Consider the following 27192-nt stretch of genomic DNA (forward strand, 5'->3'; position numbering starts at 1 on the left):
GGCATTATTATTATTGTTGTTATTCCAGCATTTGGAAATACTGCAGCGTCCACACGCGTTAATACCGCAGAGTCACTCTTTTTTTTCCCATAATGCTGGGCTACTGGTATTTTTTCTTTTCTAAATAGTAGACTGCCAAGTCATAATGGACAATCAGACTCTCATAATAGGTTCCTTATAATCAAATCACGTACCTGGGGGGGGGGGGGAATCCAACCAATAAAAACACAGGTCTATACAAATGTATTTTCTAACAATTAAAAATATAAAAATCTCATTTTCCATACAAGAGATAGATCTACTGGGGGGGAGGAACTACCCTCTTGACATCCCCGCCATTGCTGGCTTTGTGGGCACTGGAATGATTGGATATTGCAATGCAGAAAGGGGCAGTGGGGGAGTCCGGGCGTGGAACTGACAAGGCGGGTGTCCTGATTCTCCCAGATTTCTTTCTGTAACTTGTAGGAGCGTGCACTAGGGGTGGGGGGGGGGAGGGGGGGAGGGAAGCAAGACGTTCGCCAATAGCAGAGTCGCATCATTTCCGGATCGGTTTTCCAGTTCTGCAGCAGAGTTTATCCTCTGGATGCTGGGAACTTGGAGAGCTCATCCTGTGAGACGGCAGAAAGCAGAAATCCTAGGCTTCCTCCCTCCAGCCCGCAACTTTTCATTCAAGAGAAGACCATAAATTGACCATAAATGTTATAACAGGCCGATCAGGAAAGCGAAGCTCTTTGTTTGATCGGAGCCTGCAGTTCCTACATCTTCCTCTTCCTCACCCCGTTTCTTCTCTTTGCGTGAATTCCAGAGGCAGAACTGGTGTCATTCCAGGAGCCCGGAAACCCCTTGACTATGACCGATAGAAGAGTCAACTCAGGCAGGTGCAATGAAGAGCAAGACGTGCCGGCGTTTTTCAAGGGCCTGGGATCCGGGAGCCCGAAGCCCAGGCAGAAATTCTGTGGCATGTTCTGTCCAGTGGAGGGCTCTTCCGAGAACAAGACCATTGAATTCGATGCCCTGTCGTCTGGGCGCGGTTCCAGCAAAATCGTGGCCAGGCAGAGGGACATAGCCCACGTCGGCCCCGAGACCCACTCCGCCAGCCTGAAGCAGCAGAAGCGAGACCCATCTGTTGATCTCGGGAGGAAGGTGGAGATCAGGTGTGCCACGGGGAAGGAAGCCCTGCAGAATATCCACGATCAGGTATGTTGACACCTGGAATGCAAAGTCAGATTTTGCATGCTTTTTTTTTTTTTTGGGGGGGGGAGAGGGGTGCTTCTTATTACTTTCAGATGACTTCCTTGCCTTTCTTTCACTTGTCCGATAGTGATGAAAGGTGGGGCAACAACTGCAGTCCCCAGATCCTCTTAATTAATAGGGGATCTTAGTCCTGCAGAAGACCTGCTTCCTCGACTTGAAAGAGGAGTTGGGTGTGTTTATTCCGACTGTCTCTCTCTCATAGACATATCATGACAGCCACGCCCTTATCATGCAGCTGGGATCAGAGAAACTGCAAGTCGCTTAGCAGAAGGGGGTATCGGATACCAGTTGCACATAATAAAAGCCATGGTTTTTATTTCTTGATTGGGATTTATTGACCGCCTTTATGAAGGGATTCACTGGAGGGGGGTGCATAAGCCAAGTCCACCAGGAGGTTGATCAAAGCTACATTTACTCTTTTATAACACCAGTACACCCTACTCCCAAGCAGGAGGAAATGTAAACTACACCTGGCCATATGATCATATTATTATTCTGTTTTACCCTTCTTTGAAATCTAAATTTGCAGCTAGAGTTGCTAGTACTTCTTCTATGAAATTAAGTGGAATAGGTTTTTTTTAGTTTTCTTTAAATTAATGCCCCAAAAGTCATGCACACCAAAAACTGGTGCTCCACATGTAAAAATTTCCAAATTTAAGAATGACTTTGTATAATTGTTCAAAGTTACTGTGTAGGGCCCAAGCTTCAATCTACATATCTGATCTACAGAGTTGGCTTAACCTATGGACCAGGTGATAAAGGGCACCAAAATCCCAGTCTGGCATCTCTCTGTCCCTTCTCTCTCCCTCTGTCCCTCTGCCTGCAGTTCAGTATCTACAAGATAGGAGGGAGAGGAATAAAAAAGGAGAGATGGCAAAGTGGGATTTTGATGCCCATTATCATCAGTGTGGGGCTGGGGAGGACTTGAGAGTAGGAGATTCTGGATCACTGGGGGGAGGGGGAAGAGAGAGGAAGGGAAGATACTGGACTGTGGGCTGGTAAGGAAGGCACTGATATAAAAGTTGGCTCTGGGTGCCATAGTGCCTTGAACCATTCCTGCTGAGATATATGAAGGAATAATATGCAATATTACTTCAAATATTTTTCTATTAATATTTTTATTTTTCATTGGTTTTGGTTTTTTAAATATATATATTTGTAGCATTCCAGAAATGTGTGCTCAACAGGGCCAGATTAAGTCCAACTGATGTCCTAAACCAGGGGTGTCCAACCTTTTGGCTTCATTGGGCCGCATTGGCCGAAAAAAATGTTTCTGGGGCCGCACAAACTTTCAAACACTGCAGCAAGACACAGGAGGGAGCCGGCAAGATGGTAAACACCCGGGGGCAGCAGAGGAAAACACTGCATTGCCCTCGACCGGGGCCCCACAAAATAGTTCACGAGGCCGCAGATTGGACACCCCTGTCCTAAACACAGCCCAGCAATGGTGCCCCTTGGCCCTTCCATTGCTTAACTGAAACGATATTAAAGGGCACATTAAAAAAAACAAAAAAACCCATAGACATCCAAAAGACAGCTTAAACCAGCACTTGGACATCTTACTAGTCAAAACATCCAAGTGGTCATTTTCAAAACTGACTTTTTAGATGTCTTTCTGGTCATTTTGTCCTCAGTGCATCTAAATCATAAGGGGGAGTGTTAAGAGGGGTGACGGGATAATCACCCGCGAGACACCAGCGCGCCGACAATCCAGCGCTGACAATTCAGCGCAAGACAGAAGCGCGCCACCGAAAGCCATTGAAAAACTTATTTTTTAAGAGCTCTGACGGGGGTGTGTGTGGTGGGGAACCCACATAGTGTTTGCGCTGCCGTTGGGGGGGGGGGTGCAACCCCCCACATTATAGACAAAATGGAACTTTTCCTGAAAAAAATCGGAAACTGTTCCATTTTGTCTATAATGTGGGGGGTTGCACCCCCCAAATCCCCCCCAACAGCAGCGCGAACACTATGCATTAAAGTATGTGGGGGGTTTCCCTCCCCACACCCCCATCGGAGCTCTTAAAAAATAGGTTTTTCGGTGGCTTTCGGCAGCACGCTTCTGTCTTGTGCTGAATTGTCAGAACTGGATTGTCGGCGCGCTGGTGTCTTGCATGCCACTGACTATGAACTGTTAAGAGGTGTGTTTTTAACAGGTTTAGGGCAGGTTTAGCACTTGGATGTTTTACAGTGATAATCAAACATTTTACAAAACATCCAGGGCACAATTTAGACGTTTTGGGCTAAACTTGTTTTTAAAATGAATAAAGACCAAAAAGGTACCCCCATACTGATCAGATGACTACTGGATGAAAACATGGCCCCCCACACACTCCCCCAGTGGTTACTGACCTCCTCCCATCCCCTTCCTTCAAATATCTGCATGAAACAATACATATCTGTTTCTATGATAGCTGCAGATACTATGGTCAGTCCTAGTAGAGCTGGTCTCTGGAGTAGCCTGAGGGCAGCACAGTGGACTGCAGAGAAAGGGACCCAGGACCATATGTCACTCTAACTAGTACACTTGTGGTAGGAAATGTGAGCCCATGAAAATCCACTGTACTGTCATAAAGTGGATTTTTGGTAGGCTCACATTTTCCACCACAAGTGTAAAGAGTGGCACTACAGAAAATGCCATTATCCCACCTATGGAGGTGTCTTATGATGCCTAATTCCACTACAGGTGTGGTTAACACCGGAAGTGGCGTCAGGCGTCATAACGTGCCTCCGTAGGCATTCTCATGCCTCTGTAGGATTCTCATGAAAGGTAGGTGCTGGAAATGTAGGGCCAGGGCTTTGAAGGCCACGATTCTGTGAATGATGTCTTTGCGTGACTAACATGCGATCGGCGTCCATTTATAAGGAGGACGCCGATAACGGCACCGTTTACAGAATCTGGGCCTAGGTGCCCACTTTCCTTCACAGGCTACTAGCCCAAAAAAGAAATATATGCTCATGTTTTAGGTGCAACAACTTACACATAAGAACATAAGAGTTGCCGGTGCTGGGTCAGACCGGTGGTCCATCCTGTCCAGCAGTCCGCTCATGCGGCGGCCCCCAGGTCAAAGACCAGTGCTCTAAATGAGTCCAGCCTCACCTGCGTACGTCCCAGTTTAGCAGGAACTTGTCCAGCTTAGTCTTGAAACCTTGGAGGGTGTTTTCCCCTACAACAGCCTCCGGAAGAGCGTTCCAGCTCTCCACCACTCTCTGGGTGAAGAAGAACTTCCTTACGTATGTACGGAATCTATCCCCTTTCAACTTTAGAGAGTGCCCTCTCGTTCTCCCTACCTTGGAAAGGGTGAACAGTCTGTCTTTATCTACTAAGTCTACACTTCTCCCTCCGGATTCGCGGGGGATAGGGGCAGAGCCGGACCGCGAATGGCGAAAAACCGTGAATATCCAGCTCTGACCCACCCCCGCCTCCCTCCCGCCTTCCCGGCCTTACCTGGTGGTCTAACGGGCTTTCGGGGCAGTAGCGATCTTCCTACGCTCCTGCCCCATGCAGATCGCCATTAGGAAATGGCTGCTGTGAGTTCCTGTCGTCTCTCGAGACGACGGGAACTCCCTACAGCTATTTCCTAATGGCGATCTGCACGGGGCAGGAGTGTAGGAAGATCGCTACTGCCCCGAAAGCCCGCTAAACCACCAGGTAAGGCCGGGATGCCAGGGGAAGACTTAACAATGTTTTTTTTTTCTTTTTCCCCCTCCCCAAAAAATCACGAATATGTGAAATCGCGATTACCGAAACTGCAAATGGGGAGGGGGAAGTGTATTCCCTTCAGTATTTTGAATGTTTCGATCATGTCTCCTCTCAGTCTTCTCTTTTCAAGGTAGAAGAGGCCCAGTTTCTCCAATGTCTCACAGAGCTAGACTGATGAGATACACAGTTCTCTTTCAGTTACACATATTAATGTGTGCTCCGCCCAGGCTCCACCCATGTGAATGCCCACTTGTAAAGTTTCTGCTATCAAAGATAGGCACATATTTGCTGGATTATTATTATTTACATGGATATCTAATTACATAATCATGTAAATAACTAGAATACTGGCAATTTTTCTTTCCTCCTTATCTGTCCCTGCGGAATCCGCTATAGAATGTGGCTAAATCAACCGATCCTCATAGATTTAGGCTATCCGTGTATAAACAATGCCTGCACATGGGACATCATGGTAGCCAAATTATCTGTCATGTCTGTTCCAGGCTAGTTTAACCCTTTAATTAGCAGTTGGTAAAACAGCCGCTTTATGCAACTTGATGTTGAATGAGAGCAACAGTGCCAAGTAACAGGCATTTGGAGATGCAGATCTCCCATAAGAGCCATAGAAGACACATGTTGCTTCTGAGCAACCATGCTAAATAAAGGGCTACTCCCTATAGAACACGTGTGGTGAGAGTGTACTATTATTTAGAGTTCTCAAACCGCATACCTTAATTGTAAAGTTGTAACCCCATGCACTGTTAAATGATAACCCTATGTAATTTACAGTATACAGTGGAACCTCGGTTTGCGAGTAACCCAGTTTGCGAGTGTTTTGCAAGACGAGCAAAACACTCAGCAAACTTTTGCTCGCAAACCGAGCATGTTCTGGTGTACGAGTACCTCCCCCCCCCCCACCCGCTTTAACTGGCATCGCACCCTCCTGAACCGGCATCAAGGCCTTCAGGCTCTCGTTCTCTTGGAGAGAACGAGAGCCAGAAGGCCTTGAGCATGCGCAGATGCTCAAGGCCCAGCCCAGGCAAGAGGCGGGAGCTCACATTTACACTTACAACGAGCAGAAGGGGTAAGGACCAAGTGCTTGGGAGGAAGGGCGGGCGGATGCCGCTTTCAGCACGGGGGTGCTTTGTGGTTCTTGCGGGGGGGCGTTCGCAGAGGGGGGGAGGGTTGTGATGCCGGTTCGGGGGAGTGCGATGCCGGTTAGAGCGGGGGGAGGGGGTAATGGAGCAGCGCCGGTAGCCTCGGAGGGGGGGGGGGTTGGTGGAACAAATTGTTCAAGTTTCCATTATCTTCTATGGGGAAAGTTGCTTTGATATAAGAGTGTTTTGGTTTAAGAGCATGCTTCTGGAAAGAATTATGCTCTTAAACCAAGGTACCACTGTATTGTAACCCTACAAATGTTAAACTGTAACTGTTATATTGTAACACTGTGAACGCTAAACTGTAACCTGTTCTGAGCTCTTTGGGGAAAATGGGATATAAAACTAACCCCCCCTTTTACAAAACCACAGAAGTGGTTTTTAGCGCAGGCTGGCGCACTGAATGTTCTGCGCTGCTCCCGACACTCATAGGACCTCTATGGGCATCGGGAGCAGCACATAGCATTCAGCATGCCGGTCTGTGCTAAAAACCGCTTCTGTGGGAGCTAAATAAATAAATTTATGTCCATACCTGCCACCAAATTCTGTGGCAGCGCCTTATAGATTTTCTCCCATAATGGGGTACAACTACCTTAGGCAATTATTTTAGAAACATATTCACAAGTAAATAGTGTCATTTAAATGTGTAAATCACATGCACATGTAAATGCCAGCTTCTGAAAGCTGCTATTTACACTACACAGAGATTTCAAGGGGGGTATGATTTATGGGTAAGATGAAAATTTACACATATTCTACATTTTACTAAGATATATATAAGGAAAATTTCCACATCAGGTTTTATACCAGTCCAAAGGAATGCACAATTTTTTAAAAAAATGCTCATTTTGGTCAGGGCTTTACTTGAGGTAAGAATGACATATGGACATATTTTTTCCATTCCCCCGAGTTCTCTCTATCCCCGTCCCATCTCTGCGAGCTCTGTTCCTGCCCCATTCCTGCAAGCTCTGCCCTTATTTGCACAAGCCTCGAACACTTCAAAATCATAACTTGCAGGAATGGGACAGGGTCAAGGACAGTGCTCACGGGGATGGGATGGGACAAGACAATGAGATCCAACGGGGACAGGGATAAATTTATCCTTGTGTCATTAAAGGGAGTCATTCTCCTTAATTGCATCCTTAATCCCACTTAGTTTATTTCCTCCTTCAAAATGGTCTCTACAAAGCTTCCTGGGCCTGCCAATTTCTGGTTGGCACTACAATGCATTAACAATTATAAGCACTTGGGAGCCAAGCTTTCAGTATGTGTTAAACCAAATATGTACATTATTGGACTGTGCACTAATGACACTCCACTGTAATATATTTTTTTCAGTATGTGATCTGACAGAGAAAGATTTGTTTCATTTTACAAAGCTGTATACATATCAGTCTTTCCCATTTCCTGTAATGAAGAGGGGGTGGAGGTGGGGATCAGGGATTATTTTGGAGAGGAATTTTTTTGGCAGGAGGTGTAGAGGTGACCCCATGGTAGTAGGTTAAAAAAAAAAGTCTCCCTTCCTGTTCATGAACCAATCACCACTCATGCACTGACAGGAAGGGGGAAATTTTAGTGATGAGCCACAGATTCCTGCTGTAGTGTGTACTATTTTTTTCCTGATAGTGCACACGTTTTAACGCAGCAGGGATTTGCATGCTCATTGATTACTGCATCTTGACAGCAAACCTTTGCAGAAAGCTTGTGTTAAAAGCTACGTGGTCAGTGGCTCTAATGTGCAGCTGTCTTCATCGACCCTCTAACCTACTGCAGAGTTTTGCTTCTAGTGTCGTCTCTGGGACAATTATTCTGTTCTCTTTCAGCATCATGTGGCTGTAGATGAGTTTGAGCCATGCAGCATCCAAATTCCTTCATGGATGTTTGGATATGGTGCAGCTCAAATTCACTGACAGCTGGGCAGGCCCAAAGCAAAACAGAATAGTTGTTCCAGAGGCAGAGCCAACAGCAAGCTTCAAAATATGGTCCAGAACACTGCCGTCCGCCTCATATTCGGCCTGAACAAATGGGACCACATCACTCCTTTCTACCATCAACTGCATTGGTTGCCTTTCAAATCCAGAGTCTTATTCAAATTCGCCTGCTTCTGCTACAAAACAGCTTTTGGCCTTTTACCTAGTTACCTCAATCAGCATTTCACTTTGAATCTCACCAACAAGAAATCCCGCAGAATCCAGTTGTTCGTCTTCCCCTCCCTAAAATTATGTCATCTCAAAAGATTCCTTGACAAAACCTTTGCTTACCAGGCGGCTAAACTGAACCCCTGGCTAGCCCAAATGGTACTCGAGGCCCCCACCTACCTTAGCTTCAGAAAACTACTCAAAACGCACCTTTTCCAAGAACAGGCCCTTTAACCCCCTTCTACCGGCAACTACCCCTATCCCACTCTCTCCCCGCTCCTATTGCTCCCCCTCCCCCTACTTGGTCTCTCTCCTGTTTTCTTTTACCTTCCATTCCTACCTTTGTTGTTGCTTGTACTTTTGATAAAACTCTGTTAAAGCGCTCCCATGCTCCCTTCTTTGTTGCTGTAACTTTGTCAAAATTTTGTAAATCCGTGTGTCAGTATGGATCTTAATTAATGGATGTGAACCGCCTAGAACTTCTTGGGTGTGGCGGTATACAAGAATAAATTATTATTATTATTATATTGAGGAAAGAGAGTCAGGGAGCTGCATCTAGTTTCAAGGGGGGCTGCCACTGGTCTCTGAGGTGAAGAACACAATCCAATCTTTAGGTTTATATACTGAATCATCCCCAAGTATTGGGGCTTGACTCGGTTTACATTATTGGTGTAAAGGGGGAAAACAATAGAACAGAAGAGAAGACCAAATTAATTGGCCCACCACGATACTATATAAAATCAATTGTTGTATTCATCTAGATCCTGTTGGAAAAGATAGGTTATCAGGGATGAAGAGAGATAAGAGATCTAATCTCGTAAGGAAATTCGTACCAAATAGTCGCAAAAATGTATGCATAAGATTGAGAGATACAGTATATCCCATAGCTTTAACACAGCATCACTGAAGAGGAAGGAGAGTTGACTGGAGAACATGACACCAGGATGAAAAAGACATGTTACCAATCATAGGGCCCGATTCACTAACCTGCCCGATCGTGACAGGAAGGAAGAATATTCAAATGGGGGCGATCGGAGACACGCCCCCATTTGAAGACATGGATCGCTAGGGAACGATCCCCACGCATGCGCAGACCATCTATTTTGCCTGTAGATAGTCTGCGCATGCTTACCAGAACTGCCTGAGTGTGCGATGGGGTGGGGGTCTGCGAGCAGAGCAGGGAGGGGCAGAACAAGTGGTAAAGAAGCTACTGAAAACTGAAGTTTTAAACCAACTGCCAGTTATTTAAAACTGTCCTCTGAAGACAGCAAGAAATTATTCTTAGGCCCTGACTCTCCTGCTCTCTGCCGCATTCCCTGCAGTGCGAGCTCGCAGGTTTAAAGCGGGGCTGCATTGAGGCGTGTTCTGGAACACACCATAGTGCAGCCCCACTTTAAACCCATGGGCTTGCATTGCAGGGAAGGCGGCAGAGATTCAGAGTCGGGGCAGCAGAGATCAGCCTGGGCGGCAGAGAGCAGGGGGAAGTTTGGATTTGGGGCAGAGAGCAGGGTGGCAAGAGGAGAGTCAGGGTGGCGGGGTTAAAAGTCAGGGCAAGAGCAGGGTAAGGGCTAGCCTCTGCTGCTGTTTTGGGAAAGAGAGGCGGCCAAGGGCAGAAAGCAGGGCACTTTTGATGGGGCAGAGCGCAGTTTTTACACAAGCGACTGGTCCTTACCAGTCGCTTGTTTTTTGATCGGCCAGCCAGTCAGTGTGTTAGGAAAAAGTGTAGTGAATTGCGTTCTTCCTGCTTTGCATGCTCTTTCTCCTCATTTGCATGCATGGATCAGGATTGGATCGATACACAGGATAGTGAATTGGGTCAGAGGAAAATCGGGTCGCAAAGGGCTCGCAAACCGATCGGTACACAATTGGTTTGCTTAGTGAATCTAGCCCATAGATTTAATGGTGAATCAGTCATTTAAGGTCCGCAGTAGTCATGCTATTTGGATGATCAGAATCCTTTGTCCAAATCTAACCCCTCTTCTATTAAACTGTGCTAGCAGTTTTTAGCGCAGCGAGCCACGCTGAATGGCCCGTGCTGCTCCCGATGCTCATGGGAACTCTATGAGCATCGGTCGCAGCACGGGCCATTCAGTGCGGCTCCCCACACTAGAAACTGCTAGCGCAGTTTAAAAGAAGAAGCCCTAAGTGTTTCAGTTCTCCCCATGTCTTGTACTCAAACTCTAAATAGGCAGAGAGGATACCTGACTTCCAGAAAACATTAAACAAATATGATCTTTTTGGGAAATGCATAACATTAGTCCTGCCCATGAGCCTTATTAGAAACATTCTTTCCTGATAGTCATAGTTACCTCATTTATTCCAATATTTTTAGGGGATTATGTACTAACAGCATGCATTAAGGCCATTAATGCACTTTATTTACCATAGAGACCTTTGCATAAAATGAGTTTTCTAGCAAATAATGCAAGTCAACATCACTTGCTTGCATTAAAATATTAGTAAGTACCTCCCTTAGAGGTTCTTTTACTAAGCTGCAGTCATAACTGGCTTTAGTGTGCTCTTACACAGGTCTTTCCAGCATACTAAAGTCATTTTTATGCAGCCAAAAATGCCTTTTTCTTTCTTCTAGTTTTTGCATTAATGGCTATGTGCTAATGTTGCCATTAGCATGTGACCCAACCAAAAATGGGACAAGTATTCGTACATGGAAAAAAAAGGAAAAGAAAAGCAAGCAAAATATATCATAAGAGACCCAGTAAACACGGGAACTTTTCTATCTTAAAATGCTGAATTGTGCTCAGAAAAAAAGTTAAAACAAGATCAAACTGGAGTCACCCTCCAACACAAGATCTCTCCTTTTTCAATCGTAGCACTTCAAAATATTTTTTATCTTAGTTAAGAATGCCATACTTCCTTCAGCAAATTTTTTTTTTTAAATTAATTCTTTATTCATTTTCAAAAATACATTAAGTGTTAAATATATTCATTCATATTAACAATAAATACATCACTTACAAACAATCATTGATATATTTCATAAATTCTTATCCCTTCCCCTTTCCCATCCCTCCCTCCCATATATTCCATTATCATATAAAACATATAATAATAAATAGAAGCGTACGTCAAACTGGTGAATAAAAATCTAAATATAAATGTAGCTAAAGCCAGAAAAACACACTACAGATTAATATAAGGGAAAGAATGGTGTTCTTTTTGTGTACTTTGCTGTTAGGCTAGATCATGGAGGAAATCATAAAGGATACATGGAATACATTTTGGGTTCTTTGTTTTGCTATATCTGCTCTGTCTTTGGACACCATTTTGTGCCAGTGACTAGTTTCTGTCTTCTTTGTCCTCTCTGCTTTTCTTTGTTTAGTTTTCCCACTCCCAGCATCGTGGTGTTAATTAATACCACATGTGCTTTAGACTGGTTAGGAAGATAACGTGTCCCAAACTAAGATATAACAGGAATTAAATATAGTTATGAATGAAAATTATGTATGGAATGCTTGGCCAAGCAAATATGACTGAAGTATGTGATTGTGTGACTGTATTGAACAAAATAATAGGTTTTGAAAAAACATATGATATATCTTTGCAACCTAAAGAAATCCTAAAACATCTGGAAATGAGTAACAGTTTCTAGTGAAGAGAGGGGGAGACCAGCCCCTCCTCCTCATTTTCTAGGAAGGCTTCTGTGTAATGGCTATGTAATTTGAACCTGTCAGTTTAGGGAGAGCCCTCTTTTCCTCTAGGGCTGACTAATTTTCAGCATGGTTCATAGGGCTGAGAACTTTTCAGCATCGTTTTAACAAATAATGTTCTTAATATATTTTTGTGAAAATTATGATTTATATTCAGAAATGAATATAAGTAAACAAATGTAATGTTCTAATACTTTGTCTAACTTTTAAGACCACCCATGTAAATTTTTATTGGTTGTCAAACTGATGATGTCACAATGAGCCAAAAGTATATAATAGAGGGTCATGGGATCCTGAGGTGAGCTCGTTATCAGAAGGCCAGCATTTGGCAACTATAACGATCTCCCATTAGCGCAACTGTTAATGCAAGCAATTATGCTTCTTTTGAATCTTATAATGGAAAAATAGAAACAATAACTCAATAAATCTTAATTATAATTTTTAAAACCTTGCGCTGGTGTCATTTTGCATGTTTTTATTATTTTTCAAACCTTGAGCTTTCAAGAAGGCGTCAATGTCCCTTGCTCAACTTTCCAAAACCTGGCAATTTGTCCGGGTTTTGGAAAGCCCCGATGAGCTCTGGCCGCATCTGGAGGGCATCTGAGCATGCATGGATGATGTCACACGCATCCGCGCGTGCTCCAGGCCCTCCAGATAACCAAAGCTTGTCGGAGAAGACGAGAGGAGGTTTGTGGGGGCAGGGCCAGAGGCTGAACAGGGAGGGGCTGGGGCAGAAAAGGGCAGGGCTGCAGGTAGAACTGGGTGGGCCCGGAGCAGGGCTGGAGGCGGAACAAGGTGGGGCCATGTATCCGGAGTTTTTAGGCCCATAAAAATGGTAACCCTACCTCTGCAGTGTCTTGCTCACAACAAATTGCATCAGAGGAAGCAGAATGCAGCATAGGGAAGACCCAGGGACTGGACGAAGGCAGTTTGTCATGCTACTGCTAGTGTCGCTGCCAAAGGCAACCAATGTAAACTTTACAGGACTGTGGGGGAGTGAGAGAGGTGAGGAAACAGTGCTTGACCTGAGAGGAGGGTGACAGAAGAGGGGGAAGAGAGAAGGGAGAAGGAAAGAGATTTGGACTGGAAGTGGGATTAGGGTTACCAGATGTCTGGGAAATCTCAGTCATGTCCTCTTTTTAGAGGACTGTCTGGGTGCCCGGAGGGATTTCCAAAACCTGACAGTTTTTCTGGGTTTTGGAAGTCCCTGAGCTCGGGGCCGTGTCTGGAAGACCCTCTGCACATGCAGACGTTGACGCAATATCATACACATGCGTGCATGTACGTGATAGCATGTTGACGTCTACAGAGGCACTCAGATGCAGCCCCAACCTCAGGGAACCGGAGGTCCGTATAGGGGCAGTGCTGGAGGTGGGTGCTGGGGGCAGAACGGAGTGGGGCCAGGTGTCCTCTTTTTTAAATGAGGAAATCTGGCAACCTTAGGTGGAGTGGGGAAGAAAAGGTATAATCTGTAGTCAGGTGAGGCCAGAGGCCCTTAATCGCCAGTGCTCTGGGTCAGAGCATTGCCTGGTGCAATGGATAAGCTGGCTCTAGGCCTACATATCACTTGGAGGAGGAGGAGCTAGCAATTGAATCTAGGTCTTCTATTTGGTATGGCAGAGCACTAGCCACCTTTCTTTGAAGGTGCAATGATTAATTGTTAATGTGTGATTACCATGCACGTGAACTCCAAAACAGGATGATTTAGATATCAATTCTTACAAACTGCAATAAAACCAATCATTCCATTGATACAACATACAATGGTATGCATATAAAACCTTTAAAGTCTTGTTTTCAGTAGGATTTTTGAATAGTTTTATATTTTGACAATTCTTAAAAACACAAGATTTTAAGAAAAATTGTCTTCAAAAAAGCACAGCGTCTGCATTCCAAGAACATTTTAGTTCAAACTCTCTTACCCCATATCTGGCATACCCTATCTGGGGCAGAGTTTTGGAGCACAACTAAAGATTCACTCATTTTCATAAGATGTTCTGATTTGCTAGATATTAGATATGGCATATCATCTTTCATTATTCCTGTGAAAATTCTGGTATCTTGAACTGGAGGATAACTTCATAGCACTCAGATAAATAAAACAGCACCTGACTGGATTTTGACATCCAGCTACAAATTCATGGAAAAAAACTCTGAAAACCTGTAATATACATGCTGACTCTGCTCTCAAAATGTCTGCCATTCCCTCTTTTGGCAATCTTGCAAAAAGTCACAGCAGCCATTTTGAGAGTAGAGCTCACATGGGCGACTGGGATACCTCCTGCCCTGCCTATACCACTAGACCACAAGGGATTGTAAGGTCATCGGGGGAGGGGGACACTATTCTTTGCATTCTTTTTAATTTGTGTATTTGTAATGCAATTGTAAGTAATGCAAATATAATCGCATAGTAGTTTATATGATAAACAGAGCACTCTGAATAAATGCTTTTGATACAACAGTTTAGCAGAGATTTAAGTTTGTAAATTTGTGATGCTAACAGGAATTAGCATTAAAATATGGTCTTTTATGATTAGTTTATTGGGATTTATTAAACGCCTTTATGACTTAGATACTATTTAGGTGATTCTAAAGAATTTCCAGGCTCTCTTGGTTATGATGAAGACGCAACATTTCAATCAAACTTGTGACATGCAGAAGCTAGATTCTATGAGAAAGGAACCTGCACGGAGAAAAGATAGGCAAAGGTAGAATATAGGACCAGGTCTACAGCGGTCAAAATGGCAGTTAGGGAGGCAAAACTTCGAGTTTAAGAAATTCTGGCAAAAAACATTAAAAAGGGGGACAAATCCTTCTTCAGGTATATTAGTGACAGAAAAAGGAACACAGGCGGGATAGTACGCCTTAGAAGACCGGACGGAAGTTACGTGGAAGCAGATTCCGATAAATCCGAACTACTGAATGAATACTTCTGCTCAGTCTTCACCTGTGAGGCACCGGGACACGGTCCACAGTTGAAGGCAATACAAAGCACAGAAGACCCGTTTCAGAATTTTGAGTTCACACCAGGTGAAGTTTACAGTGAACTGGCAAGACTCAAGGTGAACAAAGCCATGGGACCAGACAATTTGCACCCAAGAGTGCTCAGAGAATTGAGCGATGTCCTGGCGAAACCGTTGGCTGAGCTATTCAATCTCTCCCTAAGTAAGGGGAAAGTTCCCCTGGACTTGAAATTAGCTAATGTCGTTCCTCTGCATAAAAAGGGTTGCAGGGCAGAGGCTGCGAATTATAGACCGGTGAGTCTCACATCAATAGTGTGCAAACTCATGGAAACACTAATTAAAAGCAAATTGGACACGATCTTGAATGAAGGGAATCTTCGGGATCCCAGTCAGCATGGATTCATCAAGGGTAGGTCCTGCCAATCCAATCTCATCAGCTTCTTTGACTGGGTAACAAGAAAGTTGGACTTGGGAGAGTCTTTGGACGTCATGTTCCTGGACTTCAGTAAAGCTTTTGACAGTGTCCCACACCGCAGGCTGCTAAGCAAGATGGAATCGATGGGGTTAGGAGAGACACTAACTGCATGGGTCAATGATTGGCTGAGTGGCAGACTTCAGAGGGTGGTGGTTAATGGTACCCTCTCTAAAACATTGGAGGTGACCAGTGGAGTGCCGCAGGGCTCGGTCCTGGGTCCACTCCTTTTCAATATATTCATAGGGGATCTGACTCAAGGGCTTCAAAGTAAAATAACACTATTCGCCGATGACGCCAAACTATGTAATATAGTAAGTGAATGCAGTTTACAGAATTATATGGCGCAGGACCTGCTTACATTGGAAAGTTGGTCCTCAACCTGGCAGCTAGGCTTTAATGCTAAGAAATGTAAGGTCATGCACCTCAGAAGCGGAAATCCATGCAGGACGTACTTCTTGAATGGAGAAACTTTAACTAGGACTTCAGCAGAACGAGATTTAGGAGTAATCATCAGTGCAGACATGAAAACTGCCAATCAAGTGGAGAAGGCTTCATCTAAGGCAAGGCAGATATTGGGTTGTATCAATAGAAGTTTCATCAGCCGAAAGCCTGAAGTCATAATGCCGTTGTACAGGGCCATGGTGAGACCTCATCTGGAGTACTGTGTGCAATTCTGGAGGCCACATTACAGTAAAGATGTGCGCAGAATTGAATCGGTTCAGCGGACGGCCATCAGGATGATCTCGGGGCTCAAGGGTCTCTCGTATGAAGAGAGACTGAATAAATTGCAGCTCTACACTCTCGAGGAACGTAGGGAGAGGGGAGACATGATCGAAACATTTAAGTACCTCACGGGACGTGTCGAAGTGGAAGATGATATTTTCTTTCTCAAGGGACCCTCGACCACAAGAGGGCACTCGTTTAAACTCAGGGGCGGAAAATTTCATGGCGACACCAGAAAGTATTTCTTCACAGAGAGAGTGGTTGATCATTGGAACAAGCTTCCAGTGCAGGTGATCGAGGCAGACAGCGTGCCAGACTTTAAGAATAAATGGGATACCCATGTGGGATCCCTATGAGGGTCAAGATAAGAAAAATGGGTCATTAGGGCATAGACAGGGGGTGGGTAAGCAGAGTGGGCAGACTTGATGGGCTGTAGCCCTTTCCTGACGTCATCTTCTATGTTTCTTTGTTTCTATGTTTCTATGCTTTTAAGCAAAAATTCTGGTCAGCTTATGGTAGTAAGGAAATGATATCACAATGTAATGACATTTATACAATATATTAGAAAATAGCTTGCGAAATGAATTGCTCTTGATTGTAAATTTTCAGAACATATACCCCCAGGCTGGCACGCTGAATGCTCTGCGCTGCTCCTGACACTCATACAGTTCCTATAAGCGTCGGGAGCAGCAGAGATAGGGTTACCATATGGCTCCAGAAAATGGAGGACAGTTTGAGACATCCAGGTTTTACTTCCATTGTTTTCAGTGAAAGTAAAACCCAGATGTCTCAATCTGTCCACCTTCCACTGCTTGTAAAGAAGTAAAACCTGGATGTCTCAATACATCCTTTTTCTGGACCATATGGTAACCCTAAGCGTAGAGCACTAAGCGCGCTGGCCTGCACTAAAAAATGCTATCGCGGTTTTGTAAAAGGGGGGAATAGTTCTTTCACCATAGTCCTCACATTTAGTAATATCAATGTTCTTTTTATATTCTGGATTGTGCATCAAGCTGGTATAATGTCCGCAGTGTAGACCTGTGTCTGGACTCCTTCACTCTATTTTAGTAAGAATCTATATCATGCTTGTCCTTAAATCAGTTTTATAACTAAACACAAACTGGGAAACATCTAAAAGCTACTTTAGCTTGTTACTTTTGCACAGTTTGAGTAAGCATAAAAAGCTGGTAATCACAGGTTCTTGCAAAGTTACTGTCTCAGAGAATATTTAACTACATCTGCATTGACTTGGGAACCCAAATGTGCCAGACTTGTTGAGAAGTCCATGTTAAAATGACTCTCCCAGGCCAGGATTCTCAAAAAACTGCATTAAAAAGTGGTGGTCTTGTTGGGTCCGGGGAGGACATAAGAGTCCAGTCCTCCGCGGGTGTTTGATGAAAATGCATACCATGGTTGTTATTGCTGTTGTATTTACTGTTGCTTAATAAAATAGATTTGAATTAAAAAAGTGGTGGTCTGCTAATGCAGTTGTTTTGATAACAAATTTTAAAAAATGAGACATTCTCAAAAAATCATGCATGCAAATGAGGTCGGTGGACAGCAGCGAAGATTTACTAAATTTGCATGTGCCCATTGCTGGTGATAGCGATGGACATATGTGCAGAAAAAATGCAAAAAGAGAGATGCCTATCCTCTCCTGCTGCCAACCAACAACCAACCCCTGCAGCGGCAGTGACCACCCCCCCCCCACCCCCTTTGCTGCGGGAGAGATGCTGAATGCTGATTCTTTCCCACTGCCAAGTGAAACCAATGCCACCAACTGGCTGCCTCCCCCTGCAGCGGGAAAGATGCCCAATCTCTCCTGCTGCCAAATAACCACCCCTGCAGTGGGAGAGATACCCATTCTCTTCCACTGCCAACCAACAACCTCCCCTGCAGCGGCGGTGACCTCCCCCCCTTTGCAATGGGAGAGATGTCGATTCTTTTCCACTGCCAAGCGAAAACACCCCCCGCCCGGCCACGCACCCCCCCTTGCAGCGGGAGAGATGCCCACTCTCCCCCACTGCCAAATGACCCCCTCTGCAGTGGGAGAGATGCCCACTTTTTCCCGCTGCCATACAATCCCCACCCCTGTCTCTGATGCCCCCCCTCCTTACTTCCATGTGGATCTGTGACCTGAGGGACGCAGATTCCCTCTACCCAGCTGGCCTGCGTCTTCCAAAATAGGCTTTCCCCTCTGATTGGCCCAAGTTGTTTAAGGATCCTCCCATGGGTCAATCAGAACCTCAGGCCCCTCCCCAATGCATTCCAAGATGCAACGGGGAGGGAAAGGCCCATTTTGAAAGACACGGACCAGCTGGGTGGAGGGAATCTGTGTCCCACAGGTAACGCATCTACATGGAGGTAAGGGGGGGGGGGTGTTGGAGGTGGGGGGTGTTGTATTGTAGCGGGGTAAAATGGGCATCTCTCCCACTGCAGAGTGATTACCGCCGCTGCAGTGGGGTGTTGTTTGTGGCGGGAGAGATTGGGCATCTCTCCTGCTGCAGGAAGGGTTGTTGTTTGGCAGCGGAAGAGAATTGGCATCTCTCCCGCTGTAAGGAGAGATCTCCACCACTGCAGGGGGGTTTGTTTGTTGTGGGAAAGATTGGGCATCTCTCCCGCTGCAGGGTGGGTGTTGGTTAACAGCAGGATAAAATCGGCATCTCTCTCGCTGCAGGGGAGGAGTGAATGAGCATCTCTCCCACTGCGTCACAACATGGCTTTTTAGCAGTCTCTGACACTGCCATGCCAGAATTTAAAACAGTACAGTCACTGTACCAGCACCCCTGGATAAGTCGCTTATTTTTGTAGCTAAAAGCCACTGCTGCTTTTAGAAAATGGCTTGGCAATTTTTAAGAATCCACTGGAGGGCTCATTTCAATGTTGAAGAGCCCATTTGCATGTCATTGTCGGAGACTGCTAGAAACTTCGCTAAAGACAGAGATAATTTATTTTGATAATCCACCACTAAAATGTGTGCAGGCTAAACCGTCGGAAAACAGTTTAGCGACGGTGTTAAAGTTTTGAGAATCTGGGCCCCAGTTGTTAGCCAGTGCTTGCAATTCCTGGGACTGGAAGGTAATAATCTTCTGTGGGTTTAGCAGAGGGCCAGTGGGCCTCATTGGCTCACATTCACACAACCAAACTTTAGTTTTCAGATTTGGTTTTGGCCGAAATCAGGAGATAAGTTTCTGCTGCAGTTTTGATTTAGCTGACACTGAAAAAAGCAGTTTCGGTTAGCCTCTAAAAAGGATAAATAAATACATCAGAGGAAATGGCTGAAACTGATACCCAAAAGGGTCATAAAAGATCAAATTATACATAAGAAAATAAATAGGTGTCATAGTATTTTATCTTATGTGGTCAACAATCCCCTGCTAACATCCATATGGTTTGATGCAGTGTCCAGCTGCCAAAGAGGTATGTTTTATTCATTTCTTTAGGCAACTAGAGTGGGGAGGAGGCCTTCCGAAAAGGTGGAATGGTACACTCTTTTCTGGGAGATATTACTATGAAAAGGTTTTGGGCTTTTTTTTTTTTTTGTATCTAAAGAACACTTTTGCTGTTCTTGCTATTGTAAATATAAATATTATAGCTTTTCTTGTTTGAGGCAGAAATGTACAAAAATCCAAGTACTGTATTTCATTCTGTCAGTGAAAATAACATGATTTTTTGGGTGGAGGATGGGTAATGTGACCATATGTCCCGTTTTGAATTGGACCGTCCTGTTTTTAGATCACTGAAGCTGTGCGTTGGGACAACGGGACAGGTGATCGCCGCTGCCGATGCAGCAACAGTGCCAGGCAAGGCGAGTGCAGTGACTGCACAATGGCCGGCCTAGAAGCCTTCTCTCTGATGTCAATTCTGACATCGGAGAGGAAGTTCTGGGCCAGCCAGGCAGTGATTGGCCTGGAACTTCCTCTCTGACATCAGAATTGACGTCAGGGGAAGGCTTCTGGGCCGGCCGTTGTGCATTCGTTGCACTCACTTTGCCTGACCCTGTTGCTGCATCGGCGTTGGGGGAAGCAGGGAGAACTTGTCATCATCGGTGGTGGTGTGGGGGGAGGCAGGGAGAGAGAAAGAAAGAAAAAGTTAGTGGAATGTGGCGGCGGTGGCTTGGGGGGCAGGGAAAGAGAAAGAAAGACAGAAAGAAAGAAAGAAAGAAGGGGGCAGGGAGAAAGAAAGAAAGAAATGAAAGAAAGGATGCACAGTTAGAAGGAAGTGCTACCAGAGAATCCCCAGACAACAAAGGTAGGAAAATTGATTTTATTTTCAATATAGTGATCAAAATGTGTCAGTTTTGAGAATTTATATCTGCTGTCTATATTTTGCACTATATTTGTCTATTTTTCTATAGTTATTACTGAGATGATATTGCATATTTTAAAGTCATCTGTCTTGACCTCTTAAAAAAAACCTGAATATAAATGATAATTAACATTTTCTCTGCATACAGTGTGCTTTGTGGTTTTTTTAAAATGATTACCATTATGAATTAATAAGATATTGTGTGTACATGAAAAATGAATGAAAGAAATTGGGGTTGGGGCTGGGCCGGGGTTAAGGCGAGATTGGGGGGCAGATCTAAAAATCAGCAGATGTCCCGTTTTGATAAAAAAAAATAAATGGTCACGTTAGGGATGGGGGGAAAATGCTTGTAGAATGGCATATCTCAATGGGGGGGGGGGAGGAAAGGAATACATGCGGCAGGATTGTGTTGAGGGGGTGGGAAGGAGAATACATCAGCAGGTCTGTGTAATTGAAGTGGGCAGTACACGTAGCAAGACTGTGTCTGGGGCAGGGATGCCGACAGATGAATGCAGCAGAATGGTGTCTGAGGATAGGAGCAGACTGTGTGTTTTTCTGAGTGGGCAGAAAGCAAGCTGCGAGACTTTTCCCCCAAAGGACAGATATCTGTTCTCAGCCTGCAGTCCCAGGAGCATGGGTGGCTCCTCAAATCCTACTTCAAGGACCTGAAAATTGACGAACCACTTAGGTGCTGGTGCGAGATGCCATCGCTCTTAATTAGCAGTTCCCGAGCAGGAAGGGTGAAGGGCACAGCCAGGCATCAACCAGGCATCAGCCGTAAGCCCGAAGTCATTATGCCATTGTATCGATCCATGGTGAGAACCCATCTGGAATACTGTGTATAATTCTGGAGGCCGCATTACCGCAAAGATGTGCTGAGACTTGAGTCAGTCCAGCGAATGGCCACCTGGATGGTCTCGGGACTCAAGGATCTCCCGTATGAGGAACAGCTGAAAAAATTGCAGCTATACTCACTCGAGGAACGCAGAGAGAGGGGAGACATGATCGAGACGTTCAAATATCTCACGGGCCGTATCGAGGTGGAAGAGGGTATCTTCTTTTTCAAAGGCCCCATGGCAACAAGAGGGCATCTGTGGAAAATCAGGCGTGGAAAATTACACGGTGACACCAGGAAATACTTCTTCACCGAAAGGGTGGTTGATCGCTGGAATAATCTTTTGCTACAGGTAATTGAGGCCAGCAGCATGCCTGTTTTTAAGACAAAATGGGATCGTCACATGGGATCTCTTCACAGAGAAAGGTAGGGGAGGGTTATTGGGGTGGGCAGACTTGATGGGCTGTGGCCCTTATCTGCTGTCAGTTGCTATGTTTCTAACGGTTGTTGTGGTAACAGAGGAGGGGATGACAATAGAGAAAGCAGGGCGATCCTGCATGTGCAGCCGGAAGACAGCTGGCAAGTAGAAAGAGGCTCTGAGTTTATACAGCTGCTGGAGGCGGAGAGGGAAGAAGGGCTGGGCATGCGCAATTCGGCACCCAATGAAGTGGGTGATAGTGAATAGGTTAAAAGGAGCGGTGGAGAAGGGGTAGGAAAGGATGGCGGAGCTGAGGTTGGGATAATTGGATGGACCATTCAGGTCTTTATCTGCTGTCATTTACTGTGTTACTATGTCACACGGGCAGTGTTGTGAAGCAAGGGGGAAGGGAACAAATAATGGAAAAGAATATAGGGCAATGACATTGGAGGGGGTGGCAAAGAAACAGGGGGTGCTGAAATGTTCTCAGCCCAATCAACTTCCTAAATTCTGAGTGTTATTTTGCCACTGTAGCTGAAAAATGTTATTTTATTTTGCACAGTGACAATTTGCAGAATCATAATGTTATGTTTTGGCATTATTTCAGATCATTGATTGAAACACGTCAAGGAAAAGTGTGGGATTTTGAAGTGTGGAACCCCAAGCCATCATGAAATTCTTATTCCTGCAGAAGAAAACTCCAAAGGAAATTCATGAATGTATGATGCAAACACCGAGGCCCGGATTCTGTATAGGGCGCCCGGTCTCAGAAGCTGCCTAAGCGGCTTTTGAGAATTGCACACGGGTGACCTATACAGAATCGCCCTAAGCCGCTTAACCACCACGACTTTCTAACTGCTGCCCATTTTACAGGCGCCGGTTAGAGAATCGCGTTGTGGCTGAGCTGATCGCAGCAAGGAAATCTCCCTGCTGCGATCAGTTTAGCGGCCGCGACAAGGAACCCGTACCTCCCCCCCCTTTGTGAAGACTGCAAGCAGGAGGGATGCCCAGTCCCTCCTGCCAGGACCCCCAAAGACATCCCCCCCCATCAGCGAGTGTTGGCGGCAGGAGGAGTGCCCAATTCCTCCTGCCGCCACCTCCCATGACATCCCCCAGCAGGAGGGATGCCCAGTTACTCCTGCCGGAATCCCCCCCCTTACAAAGATCATCAGCAGGAGAGATGCCCAGTTCCTCCATTTGGAACCCCCCTCCCAAAGTGCAGACCCCCAACCCCAAGACTACCTTAATTTATGAACTTTTTCCTCATTTGAACTTGTACAAACCTTTCTTCAAACCAAACTATGCCAACTACTTTTACTTAGCCCTTGGGGCACACCCAGCGGGTAGTGTTTTTAGGATATCCACAATGAATATGAATAAGATAGATTTGAATGCGCTGCCATGGTAGTCTTCTCTTTGAAAGCTAAATGCTAGGGCAGTAGATATTTCTTAACGTCCTCACTTCAGTTATTACCCTGTTTCCCCAAAAATAAGACCTATCCTGAAAATAAGCCTTGAATTATTTTTAAAGATACTTCTAATATAAGCCCTAACCCAAAAATAAGCCCTAGTTAAGATCGACCCCCGAATCCCCCACCCCTAATGTCCCCGACACTCGACTCCATCCTTGACACTAGTGCTGCCCGATTCAGCGAAAAAAATCGGACTCGTCAATTCAACGATCCCCACCCCAGTGAGACCTGACATACCCCCACAGCTATCGTCACTGCTGTTTTTGGAGGCCTTGGAGCAGAGGTATGTCAGTTAGAGAATGACACGGGAAAAAAAAATTTTCCCCGTCACTGCCCCGTCCCCGTGACCACTGTCCCATCCCTGTCCCCACAACTACTGTCCCTGCCCTGTCCCCATCTCCGTGACCACTGTCCCCGCAGCATCCATACAAGCCTCAGTACTGCAATATTTAGCTTATTCCTTCCTTATAAATCAAAATTCTGGCTGCTGAACTAGAGAAAGAGATGTTCAGCTGGCAGGGCTTTGTTTATAAATTTTTATCAACACAACTAATATAGTACTTTATCGTAAAGCAAAAAAATAAAATAAAATAAATAGAAGAATGGTTTAATTCAATGTGAAGAAGTGCATAATAACGTACTTGAGGAGTAGAAATCTGAAGGAACCGTATGTGCTGAGAGATGAGAGGCTGATATGCACGGATGAGGAGAGGGACCTTGGGGTGATAGTGTCTGAGGATCTGAAGAAGCCAATGAACCCGGAAACAGAAAGTTGCATCGGAGGAGACTTTTCCAGCAGCCACACGCAACACGACTTCAAGGCTCCGGCTGCAATACAACGGATAGCCTTATAGAAATCGCCACAAAGAGAAGGTAAGGGAAAGGAGAGAGACAGATGCATGGCCGGATGGCCGGAGGGAGAGAGGGGGCTGCCGGACTGCACGCTCGTTCACTGCTCATTCAACTGCGGAGACAAGACCTGCGGCCAGGGAGGCGGTAGGTGGGGAAGTTAGGAGCTGGAGACGTCGTGCCACAGGATCCCGCTGGAAGGGGGGTGAAGCTGAGGTTGGGAATGGAGGGAAGAATATATACTGCAAGGGCTGGGGGGTTGGTTTGAGAAAGCATGGAAGGACAGATCCCGCATGGGCTGGGGGGGTTGGGAAGGCAGGGAAGAACAGATGCTCACGGGCTGAGGGGTTGGAAGGGAGGAAAGGACAGATGCTGCATTGCCTGGGTGGTTAGGAAGAGAGGTAGAGATGCTGCATGGGTGGGGCTGTGGGAAGGGAAGAGAGATGCAGCCACTGGGGGAGGAAAGAGAAAAAGAGAATTGGACATAGGTGCATGGAGTGGGAGGGAGAGATGGTATAAATGGGGAAAGTAAGAAAGAGGGGGAATTGTTGGAGAGGGCATTGGAAGAAATGTTACACTGGAAGGGAGGAGAGATGACTCAAAGAAGGGAGATATGTCAGATTCTGGAGAAGGGCGATGGGAGAAGGGAAAGGGAGGTGGCAGACCACTGGAAGGGGGAGAGATGCCAGACCAGGGAATGGAAAGGAAGTAGGGGGAGAGAGATATGCCAGACCAGGGAAGGAGAGGAGAGAGATGCCAGACTGTGGGAAGGATAGGAGAGATAGGCCAGACCTCAGGAAGGGGAGAAGAGGAGAGAGAGAGGGAGGGAGGCTAGAGAGAGGTGCCAGACCATGGGAAAAGGATGCCAGGCTGTGGGAAGGAAAGGAGAAAGATGCTAGACCATAGGAGGGGGGAGGGGAAAGACAGATATGTCAGACCCTGGGAGAGGGAGCAAGAGGGAGGAAATGGTTCACAGCAATGGGTGTGGCAGGGAAGTGAGATAGAAGAAATGCTTCTTATGGATAGATGGATTAGGGGAGAAGAAAGAGGGAGAAGATGGTACCCATAGATAGTTGGGAAGACATGGAAAAGTAGATAGATTTTGAGAAGAAAACAGAAAAATTGAAGAAAGTTGAATTTTAAAAGATGGTTGTAGGGCAGAATAGGAAATGGATAAGAAGGCACTGGAAACACAGTTAAGAGCATAGGCAGAAAGAAGTGCAACCAGAGACTGGGAAAAGATGATTAGAAAAATAAAATCACCAGACAACAAAGGTAGGAAACATGATTTTATTTTCAATTTAGTGATAATATGTGTCAGTTTTGAGAATTTATGTCCGTTGTCTATATTTTGCACTATTCAGGAAGAAATTAATTTCTTTCTATGAGTATTTCTCTGTTGTTGTACTACATGTAGAGTCTGGTATCTTAGGGTTTCATTTGTGTATACAGTGGTGCCTCACACAACGAACTTAATTCGTTCCAGGAGCAAGTTTGTTATGCGAAAAGTTCGTTGTGTGAAACGCGTTTTCCCATAAGAATACATGTAAAACAAAATAATTCGTTCTGCAGCCCTGTTTTCCCATAAGAATACATGTAAAACAAAATAATTCGTTCTGCAGCCCTACCCGCCCGATCGCAGCGTTCCGCCATTTCCCTCCCTCCACCTCACCTTATATGCAGAGTTTGCCAGCTTTCTTTTTCACCCAGCCGCACGCTTTCAAAAAGCTGTGCACGCGCAGCTGCTGGAGTTGATCAATGTTCTCCTCTCCTGCAACTTCCTGTTTCCGGTTGCGTCAGAGGAGAAGATTGAACAACAGAGCATCTGCGCATGTGCTGCTCTTTGAAAGTGTGTGGCTGGCCGAAAAAGAAAGCCGGAAAACTCGGCATCTAAGGTGAGGTGGAGGGAGATGATGGAACACTGCATTCAGACAGGAGGGTGCTGCTGTTCCCGGCTCACATTAGGAAGCGGCGAGAGTAGTTCCGCCCCCCCCGGGCCCCTCGGGCGACTTCGTTGTGTGAAACGAAGTCCGTTGTACGAATCAAGACAAGAAGTTCGTTGTGCGCAGCGTTCGCTGTGCGAGGCGTCCGTTATGCGAGGCACCACTGTATTAGTACTTTTAGTTTGTGGTCCTATGTTTGCATAGGGGTTATCCATGTTCTGCATGTGTCACCAAGGCCAGGTGTTCTGGTAAGAATGAATGTTGAGAAGCATACAGTGTGCTTTGTGTAGTTTAATTTTGTGGTTAACCATTATGTGTTGTTAATAAGATTATGTTGTGTGTATATATGAAAAATGAATGGACAAATTGTATTACAATTAGTACTATTATTATTATAGGGGCAGGGTCACGGGCAGAGCTTGAGTGGGGTCTGGGGCAGAGCTTTTGAGTCCCCCAAACAAAAAAGCGTTCTGCTGTCTATGCTCTAGAGAAGAAGAGGGACAGGGGAGATATAATACAGACGTTTAAATACTTGAAAGGTATTAATATAGAAACAAATCTTTTCCAGAGAAAGAAAAATGGTAAAAATATTGGGCATGAATTGAGGTTGTAGGGTGGCAGACTTAGGAGTAATGTTAGGAAATTATTTTTCCCGAAGAGGGTGGTAGATGACTAGAATGCTCTCCCGAAGGTGGTGATGAAAATGGTGATGGAATTCAAAAAAGCATGGGATGAACACAGAGGATCTCTAATTAGAAAATGAATGGTATAAAACAAACTAAGACCAGTATTGGGCAATCCTGCAGGGTCTGTGTCCCATATATGCTGATTTGGTTTAGGATAAGCTGGGCTGGGGAGGGCTTTGATAGAAGGTTGGTTAGGATAGGCTGGAGTGGGCTTCAATCGCAACTCCAGCAGTGGGAACCTAAAGACAGTACTGGGCAGACTTCTATGGTCTATTGCTTGGAAATATTAAAGAAAAGACAATTTAACCATGAATATACTATACTACAAGTGTGACAATTGGGCAGACTGGATGGACCATTCAGGTCTTTATTTGCTGTCATTTACTATGTCCATTTGGATTTCAGCATTCAAGATAATGAAGGGAATAGACTTAGTAGATAAGGACAGGTTGTTCACCCTCTCCAAGGTAGAGAGAACGAGAGGGCACTCTCTAAAGCTAAAAGGGGATAGATTCCGTACAAATGTAAGGAAGTTCTTCTTCACCCAGAGTGGTAGAAAACTGGAACGCTCTCCGGAGGCTGTTATAGGGGAAAACACCCTCC

General features: G+C 45.3%; 1 protein-coding gene across 1 annotated transcript in view; it reads left to right on the forward strand.

Moving 5' to 3' along the window:
* Positions 1-849: 849 nt before the first annotated feature.
* Positions 850-27192, forward strand: part of DPYSL2 (dihydropyrimidinase like 2) — a 109047-nt gene continuing 82704 nt past the window's right edge. The window contains exon 1 of the mRNA XM_033948289.1: positions 850-1197. Within this exon, the coding sequence (XP_033804180.1) occupies positions 850-1197 (348 nt within the window). The remainder of the gene's footprint in view (positions 1198-27192) is intronic.

This window comes from Geotrypetes seraphini, chromosome 6, assembly GCF_902459505.1.
Source record: "Geotrypetes seraphini chromosome 6, aGeoSer1.1, whole genome shotgun sequence".
Classification (NCBI taxonomy): domain Eukaryota; kingdom Metazoa; phylum Chordata; class Amphibia; order Gymnophiona; family Dermophiidae; genus Geotrypetes; species Geotrypetes seraphini.